Source organism: Lepus europaeus, chromosome 17 (genome assembly GCF_033115175.1).
Source record: "Lepus europaeus isolate LE1 chromosome 17, mLepTim1.pri, whole genome shotgun sequence".
Taxonomy (NCBI): Eukaryota; Metazoa; Chordata; class Mammalia; order Lagomorpha; family Leporidae; genus Lepus; species Lepus europaeus.
In genome coordinates this window covers 68,578,121-68,587,630 of record NC_084843.1, presented here as the reverse complement: position 1 = coordinate 68,587,630, position 9,510 = coordinate 68,578,121, and the positions used below count along the sequence as shown (strand labels likewise).

Here is a 9,510-nt window from a genome sequence, read left to right as displayed (position 1 = left end):
TGGGATGTGGACATCCCAACTGGCAACCTAACCACTGTGCTACCTGCCCACTCCTGGAGGTTTTTTTTTTTTTTTAACTCTGGATTCTTTCAGGATTTTTTTTTTCTTGCAAGCTTTGACTTTCTGTAGTTTGAAAAGGAAATGGCTAGGAGTAGGGTTTTAACTTAAGTTAAAAAGTTAAGAAATTTTTTTGGCATTGCTGTGTCTTCTTTGGTTTCTGACATTAATTGGGGGGAAATTTGCAGTCATTTTTATTTCAAGTTTTTCTTATGTCTTTTCTCTATTTCTTTTTCCATTTGGTCTTCCATTGCACATAATCATACCCTTTGTAGTTATCTCATGGCCCTTGGATATTTTGTCCTCTCTCTCTCTCTCTCTCTCTCTCTCCTCCTAGTCTTGGAGGTTTCTATTGACATATCTTCAAAACTGGAGATCCCTTCCTCAGCCTTGCCCAGTGTCTGGTAAGTACCTCACAGGCATGATTTCTGTTACAGTGCATTTACTGTCACCTTTCTTTTTGGTTCTTTCTTCAGATCTCTGTCTCTGCTTACATTCTCTCTCTTTTCTTACATGCTGTTTATTCATTGGAGACGTCATCATAATAATCATAGTTGTTTTAAATTCTCAATCCTACAATTCCAAAATTCATGCCAAGCCTTGTTTGATGCTTCCTCTGTTTCTTCACATTGTTTTCTTTTTCCGCCTAGCATGCACTGTGATTTTCTTCTGGACAGCTAGACATGATGTATCAGATACAAAGAACTGCTGTAATGTGGTGGCAAGGTATGGAGGGAGGGGCAGTGTTCGGCAGTCCTCTGATTAGATCTCAGTGTCTCAGTGAGTGAGACTATGCCTCTGGGCTGTGAATTTCACAGATGTTTTTCAGTTTTCCTCTCTCCTCTAAGGACAGAATGGCGACAGTGTGTTAGAGTCGGACAATTCCATTCTTACTAGAGTTGGATATTTTCCTCTTCCGGGTCAGTTAGGCAGGGGCTGGGCTAGGGCCGAGGACAGGAGTCAGGAACTCAATCCAGGTCTCTCACATGGATAGTGAAGAGCCAAAGTGACTCCATTTTAAAACAATAAAAAGAAGCCTCTGTTTCCCGTAGCAGATCCAAGTCCTTGTAAAAGCAGGCATTCCGGAGATATCAAAGCTTACCAAGGGCAGCCCAGTAGACCAAGGACAGCTTAGTAGAGATTACTAAATAAAGTAACTCCCTGAACCCAAGCCAATTAGAGACCACCCTGTTCGACTAAGAGCAACCCGGAACAGCCCCGTCCAATCACCAAAAGCCCCCGTACTGTAAGCCCCTGCTGATGTAACCCTGTGGTTTTTTCCTTTAAAAAAACTCCCAAAGACCGGGACCTTCCTGGTTGGTTGGATGGGGTCCCTGCTGCAGCTTGTACTCCCAAATAAAACCTTGTTTTTGCATTTCGGTGTGATTGCCTCTCTGGGGGGTCTCTGCAGGGATCTAGTGATCTGGGCACAACAGATAGCAGGGATCCAACCACGTGGGCCATTACCTGCTGCTTCCCAGGTCTGCATTACTTGAAAACAATTTTAAGTAATATTCATAATAGCTTTGTAACCCAAGATGGCCTGAAGCTGCCACGGAGTAATGTATACCCATTTTAATATGGGCTTTAGGGGCCGGTGCTATGGCACAGCAGGTTAAAGCCCCAGCCTGTAGCACCGGCATCCCGTATGGGCACTGGTTCGAGTTCTGGCTGCTCCATTTCTGATCCAGCTCTCCGCTATAGCCTGGGAAAGCAGTAGAAGATGGCCCAAGTCTTGGGCCCCTGCACCTGTGTGGGAGACCCGGAAGAAGCACCTGGCTCCTGGCTTCGGATCAGCACAGCTCTGGCTGTAGTAGTCATTTGGGAAGTGAACCAGCAGATGGAAGACTGGCCTCTCTCTGGCTCTCTCTCTGTAACTCTTTCAAATAAAATAAAATAATTTTTTTTTTTGACAGGCGGAGTGGACAGTGAGAGAGAGAGACAGAGAGAAAGGTCTTCCTTCCGTTGGTTCACCCCCCAAATGGCTGCTACAGCCAGAGCTATGCCCATCCAAAGCCAGGAGACAGGTGCTTCCTCCTGGTCTCCCATGTGGGTGCAGGGCCCAAGTACTTGGGCCATCCTCCACTGCCCTCCTGGGCCACAGCAGAGAGCTGGACTGGAAGAGGAGCAACCAGGACAGAATCTGGTGCCCCAACTGGGACTAGAACCCGGGGTGCCGGCGCCGCAGGCAGAGGATTAGCTTAGTGAACCGCGGCACCAGCCACTAAAAATAGGCTTTAAACCATAGTTTAAAAACCAAACTTGTGGGCCTGCCCCGCGGCTCAATTGGCTAATCCTCTGCCTTGCGGCGCCGGCACACCAGGTTCTAGTCCCGGTCGGGGCACCGATCCTGTCCCGGTTGCCCCTCTTCCAGGCCAGCTCTCTGCTGTGGCCAGGGAGTGCAGTGGAGGATGGCCCAAGTTCTTGGGCCCTGCACCCCATGGGAGACCAAGAGAAGCACCTGGCTCCTGCCTTCGGATCAGCGCGGTGCGTCGGCCACAGTGCACCAGCTGCGGCAGCCATTGGAGGGTGAACCAACGGCAAAGGAAGACCTTTCTCTCTGTCTCTCTCTCTCACTGTCCACTCTGCCTGTCAAAAAAAAAAAAAAATTAAAAAATAAAAAAAATAAAAAAAGACCAAACTTGCTTGTGGAATAGAAGAAAACCAAAGTGATGCCCTTCCAAGCCAATGCCTGAGTATCTCTGACAAGCTATCATATATTTAAAATTCGTTAAACTTGGAAATGAACCATTTGCCATTTGCAGAGTTGAAACACAAACCTTCTGAGGCCCCTTCAGATGATGAACAGAAAGTTCTGCTCTGTTCTCTGGCATCCTGCAGAGAACCCAGGGCTGAGCCGGGGTCTCTGGCCTTCCTAGGCACTACATACTCAGCATGCTCACGTTGCTCTTCCTCCTCTGTTCTTTACTGCAGGAAAAGCCCTTCCCATCCCCCCACTGGCTCTGGCCAGAAACCTGCCAGCCAGTTTGGATTTCCCCGGCTCCAACACTTCACCTTGTCAGTGACCAAATTCCCTTCTCAATTATTCCTTTTCTTCTCTTTCCTTTTCTTTCTTTCTTTTTTTTTTTTTAAGATTTATTTTATTTATTTAAAAGACAGAGTTACAGAGAGAGAAGTCTTCCATCTGCTGGTTCATTCCTCAAATTGCTGCAATGGCTGGAGCTGTGCCCATCCAAAGCCAGGAGCCAGGAGCCAGGAGCTTTCTCCAGGTCTCTCACATGGATGCAGGGGCCCAAGCACTTGGGCCATCTTATACTGCTTTCCCATAGCCATAGCAGAGAGTTTAATCAGAAGAGGAACAGTGGGCCGGCGCCGTGGCTCACTTGGCTTGTCCTCCGCCTGCGGCGCCGGCATCCCATATGGGCGCCGGTTCTAGTCCCAGTTGCTCCTCTTCCAGTCCAGCTCTCTGCTGTGGCCCGGGAAGGCAGTGGAGGATGGCCCAAGTGCTTGGGCCCTGCACCCGCATGGGAGACCAGGAGGAGGCACCTGGCTCCTGGCTTTGGATGGGCGCAGCGCTGGCCGTAGCAGCCATTTGGGGGGTGAACCGATGGAAGGAAGACCTTTCTCTCTGTCTCTCTCTCTGTTTAACTCTATATGTCAATTAAAAAAAAAAAAAAAAAAAGGAAGAGGAGCAGCTGAGACTAGAACTGGCACCCATATGGGATGCCGGTGCTTCAGGCCAGGGTATTAACCTGCTGTGCCACAGCGCCAGCCCCTCAATTATTTCTTATATTGCAGCAGCATAGTGTTATAGCTAAATGCAGAGAGAGACTATGGTGTTCTGTGTGGTCTATACATATGGTACAAATTTTTTTAAAGAAAGATTTAATTTATTTGAAAGACAAAGTGAGAGAGATAAGAGATCTTCCATCTGTTGGATCACTCCCAAATGGCCCCAACAGCCAGGTCTGGACCAGGCCAAAGGCAGGTGCTAGGAACTCTATCTGGATCTCCCACCTGGGTGGCAGAAGCTCAAGCGCTTGGACCATCTTCTGCTGCATCCCCAGGCACATTAGCAGGGAGCTAGATTGGAAGCAGTGTAGCCAGGACTTGAACTGGCACTCCAATATGGGATGTTGGCATTACAGGTGGCAGCTTAACTTGCTGTGCCACAATGCTGACCTCAGTACAAGAGTATTTAACCTTAAAACAGAAGGAAATTCTGACACATGCTACAACAGGCATGAACCTCGAGGGCATGCTGAGTTAAATAAGCCAGCCACAAAAAGACAAATTCTGCATAATTCTATTTATATGCAGTATTAGAATAGTTAAAACCATAGAGACAGAAAGTAGAGTGGTGGTTTCCAGCATTGGGAGAGGGGAGAGACTGGGAATTTATTCAGATTAAACTTTCCAAGATGAAAACCGTTTTGGTGCTGACTGGTGGTGATGGCTGCCCAGCAAGGTGAATGTGGACATTCTCAACACATTTGTGAATGGCTAATACAGTACATTTAATGCTGTATGTGTTTCACCACAAGAAAACAATTGGGGAAAATGTAAAAAAAAAGAAAAACCTGGAAACATACATTATTTTAGATTTTTATTCTGAATTCATTTTATCCTATAAGTAGTTCAATTCTTCACATGATTGGCGTTTTCTGAGCTATGAGAATGGGATTCGGGTTGTAGGGTTTCTGCAAATGCCTCCTTCTATAGGCCCTCACATCTTGGGTGAAGTGAGAGCTCTTCAAGCTGGCCATTCTCTGGGTTTGATGCGTTGAGGGGACAGAATTATGAGTGTCTGACCATCTAAGAGGGATATTTGGATTCAGGAGTCATCTCATGAGCAAGTTCATGCCGATAAACGCCCTGGTGATTTATTTCTTAGGGCATTTCGACGTTCCGGTCGCTCTGGCCAGCTGACTCGGAAGGAGGCGCTTGCTGAGGCATTCCCGGACTCACGCTGGAAGTACTGGGCAGGGCTTCCTGCTCTAAGGCCTCCTTCTCAAGCAGCCTCGCGTCTTCCGGCGTGAATATGGCCTTCTTTGCAGAAAGCAGTCCCTAAACAGAAACGTTGTCAGGAGAGGTGAAAACACTCAGGTAGGGCAATGACTCGAGATTGCTATTTCATGCCTAAGACTAAGAACGAAATTCAAAGAGGCCCCTTCTAACAAAGTATCAAACCAGACCTGATGGATCAAAGTGATTCACCACAATCTAGTTGTTTTCCAGAACGAATCTCAACACCTTTTAAAGGAAAGCAACAGAATCTCGATTCCCTACAAAGCACCATCTACAATGTTCAGCACACAAGTAATGATCACTAGGCATACGGAGAAGGAAAATGTGAACCCTAATCTACACAGAAAATATTCACTAGAGAGAGACCCACAAATAACACACATGATAGAAATAGCAAAGACGTCAAACAGCTATTACAAGTATTTTCAAAAACTTAAGGGAGGGGCCCAGAGCTGCGGCATAGTGGGTGAGGCTGCCACCTGCAGTGCCGGCATCCCAAACGGACATCTTAGCTGCTCCACTTCCAGTCCAGCTCTCTGCTACATGGCCTGGGAAAGCAGTAGAGGATGGCCCAAATCCTTGGGCTGCTGCACCCATGTCGGGGACCCAGAGGAGGCTCCTGGCTCCTGGCTTCAGATCGGCCCAGCTCCGATCATTGCAGCCATTCAGGAGTGGACCAGCAGATAGAAGACCACCCCCCCCCCTTCAAATAAATAAATAAATCTTTGAAAAAAATTTAAGTGGGAACAATAGATACAATGAGTAAAAATTAGGGTATATCAATAGAGAAAATTTCCAAGAAAATGGATTTTTTTTTTAAAAAAAAGAACCACATAGAAATTTTTGAAAGGAAAAGGATAATATCTGAAATGAAAAAACTCACTTAATCCCTAAGTGGGATACTGGTCATTGCAAAACAAAAGGCCAGTAAGCTGCAGGCAGCTCATTAGAAATTACCCAAAGGGAAGGACAGAGTAAAAAATATATTAAAAAGGTCCAAGCCTTCAGGAGCTATGAGACAATACCAATAAACCTAACATCTGTAGAACTGTAGCCCTTGGCTGAGGAAGGGGATTTTGGGACAAAAGCTCCACTGACCTCCTGTACCCCATCTTTGCTGGAGGTCCCAGGGGACCATGCTACAGTGGACCTTGTGGGACACTGTGGAGAGCGCTGTGAAGTACTCATACAACCCCCCAAGATCCTTCTGGCTTCAGGGCTGTACCTATGCTGCAAATACTTGAATTGATTCTCTAAAAACATATTTCTAAAACATTCGTGTGGTCCAGATCTTTATAAACAATAGGACTTGCATTCTGACTTTGAGTCAAAATGATGGCTTACTTACTCAAAGCTGCCTCTTCTCAATGGAGAGAAACCAATACAAGGGCAGCCTCTGCCAGCTCTCTTCTGGGCCAGACTCAAATGGTACCTGCACGATGAAGCTCTTTTGGATTCCCATGCACAGGACCGCATTCAGGATCTTATGGCACAGGATAGGATGAGAGCTTTGTCAGCTATCAGGCCCCAGCTGCAGTTAAGCCAGTTCTCTACCTGGGTGTCACAAACTTTGTAGCACAGGACATTTTCCAGGAGAGAGTGGAAAAGAAGGTGGGATTTAGGAGATAGGCTTGTCAGATGGATGAATAGAGAGCTGTTTTCAGCTTTTCCGACTATACCACTTACGTCCACTATTACAGCACCACACAGAAGGCAACTGGGGCTGGACACATAAATAAATAGAACACTAAATAAAATATTATTATATATCTGAAGTATACACTTACAACTATATTTGGTTTCCAAAAATTTTTGAATCATCTTTGAATAGGGTTCAAAGGATTTTTTATGAAAAAAAACAAAACAAAACAAAACAAAACAAAAAAAACCATTTGCTATAATTTAAAATACACGATTTTTAAAACCAGGCATGGGGCTGGCACTGTGGCACAGCAGGCATCCCATATGGGCACCAGTTTGAATCCCAGTTGCCCCACTTCCAATCCAGCTCTCTACTATGGTCTGGGAAAGCAGTAGAAGATGGCCCAAGTCCTTGGGCCCCTGCACCCGCATGGGAGACCCGGAAGAAGCTCCTGGCTCCAGTCGGATCAGCACAGCTCCGCCTGTTGCAGCCAAATGGGGAGTGAACCAGCAGATGGAAGACCTCGCCCTGTCTTTGCCTCTCCTTATCTCTTTGTGTAACTCTGACTTTCAAGTAAAATAAATAAATCTTAAAAAAAAAGTTACATAAAATATATTTCCTGAAATCTAATATGAATTAATCTTGTACTGTTTCTTTTTCCTATTGCTAAGGATTTTATTAATAGGGATTGTCTGTAATATTGGTTTTTAGGGGCTGGTGCTGTGGTGTAGCAGGTAAGCTGCTGCCTGCGATGCTGGCATCCCATATGGGCACTGGTTGGAGTCCTGGCTGCTCCATTTCCCATCCAGCTCTCTACTATGGCCTGGGAAAGCAGTGAAAGATGGCCCAAGCCCTTGGGCCCCAGCACTCACATGGGAGACCTGGAAGAGGCTCCTGGCTCCTGGCTTCTGATCAGTGCAGCTCCAGCCGTTGTGGCCATCTGAGGAGTAAACCAGTGGATGGAAGACTCTCTCAGGGCCGGCACTATGGAGCAGTGGGTTAAAGCCCTGGCCTGAAGCACTGACATCCCATATGGGCGCCAGTTCTAGTCCCGGCTGCTCTTCTTCCGATCTAGCTCTCTGCTATGGCCTGGGAAACAGTAGAAGATGACCCAAGTGCTTGGGCCCCTGCACCCACATGGGAGACCAGGAAGAAGCTCTTGGCTCCTGGCTTCAGATTGGCTCATCTCTGGCCATTGTGGCCATCTGGGGAGTGAACCAGCAGATGGAAGACCTCTTTCTCTGTCTCTACCTCTAACTCTGTCTTTCAAATAAATAAAATAAATCTTAAAAAATACCTCATTCTCTCTCTCTCTGCCTCTCTGTAACTCTGCCTTCAAATAAATAAATAAATCTTAAAAAAAAAACCACGATTGGCTTCTATATAAATCTGTGAATACAGAGGACGCAGTAGGCCACGGGGAGCCCGGGTGTGCTTTGCACTGTGGCCGGGCTGACTTGTGGATTTCCTGGACTCTGCCAGCAGGCGGTGCATTTGCCCATGCCGAACTCCTCTCCGTACCGTGTGGCCTCGCTCAGTCTCCTGCTGGGTCTGATCCTCCCTTTGCTTCAGCATGTCTAACACATCCGCTTCCTTGAGGCCACCGTCACGTTCCTCCTTCAGCCGCATCTTCTCTTGCCTGTGCTGGGGTGAGGTGACAGAGTTGAATCAGGTCCCTGGGGGCAGACCGGGGCCCTGGGCCCCTGTGACTAGCATGAGCCTGCCATGGGCTCTGACCCCAAGTCCAGCGCCCTCTGAGTTGCATTCCCTCTTTAGCCCCAGATTGCACACACTTCAGGGATATCTGTGAGTTGAACCCACCCAGAAACTCCCCGGCTAACTGCAGCATCAAGTCTTGGATTTCAAATTATTCTAGGAAAGCTAAGCCCTCCATAGGCAGACCCAGTGTGTGTATACACACACACACACACACACATACCTCTTCTTTTGCCTTGGCTATACTCCGGTAATGATAAAGCCAGTAAGCCAGGTACTCTATCGGGTCACTGGGCCGAACCTTCGCCACTTCTGCCAGTGCCTGGGCCAGGCAATTTCCAAAGCACTTCTTCAGGTATTCAGTTTCCATCCCAGAGGCCTGGGAAATGTCAAAACACAGTCACGTGATTTTACAATTGTAATCTGATTTCAAAAGAACTCAGATCTATTTCAGGATAAATATCTGATGTCTCTGGATGCTACTCTCCCTAAAAGAACCAATAAATACATACTTGCCGATAGCTCTTATAGTCGAATGGACATTTTTCCTACAACTCTCCAGTTGTACTTGGTCAGACAATAGATCATGAGGGTCCTTAGGTCTGAGAATGGCTTCACACGCTGGGGGTTTAGGGTGGCTCCAGCCTCTTACCCAGACATTTCTACCCTTGAGTAGGTAGGAGATACCTGGGCAGGCAGCAGGTCCCCAGGAGGGGCTCTGAGCTCTGCTATTATGAGGCTGGAAGCTACAGTTATCTATGACATAGAAAAGTTAGGCTCACTTATTTCATAAGAAACCAGGAAAAGCCCTGGGGAGGAGAGGGAGGGAAAATGCTGGGCTCTGCAGGTACTGTTGCTCAGGCTTGCTGCTCTCCAGGGCTTAAGCAAGGACCCGTGCAGGTTGGCTCGAAGCCCCTTGGGTTTACCATCGGTCTGATTTGAAGAGCTGGAGGCAGTGCAGTCCCAGTTAGACCGTAGTTAGGAGTGGCAGTGAAGCACAGTAGCAGGAACACAGACTCCGTGATCGGACAGACCCTGTTCCAGCGCTGGTCCTGCTCCTTGTGAGCTGTGTGATCCTCAGCAAGTCACTCTGCTTCTCTGAGCCC

At 47.3% G+C, this 9,510-nt stretch overlaps 1 protein-coding gene across 1 annotated transcript; it reads right to left on the bottom strand.

Annotated features, from left to right (window-relative positions):
- Window positions 1-4,908: 4,908 nt before the first annotated feature.
- DYDC2 (DPY30 domain containing 2) lies at window positions 4,909-8,774 on the bottom strand. The gene is made up of 3 exons (XM_062215138.1): window positions 8,628-8,774; window positions 8,198-8,332; window positions 4,909-5,085 (listed from the first exon to the last, which is right to left on the bottom strand). Exons 1-3 carry the CDS (start codon window positions 8,772-8,774, stop codon window positions 4,909-4,911), a joined length of 459 nt encoding a protein of 152 aa, XP_062071122.1.
- Between the last annotated feature and the right edge of the window lie 736 nt (window positions 8,775-9,510).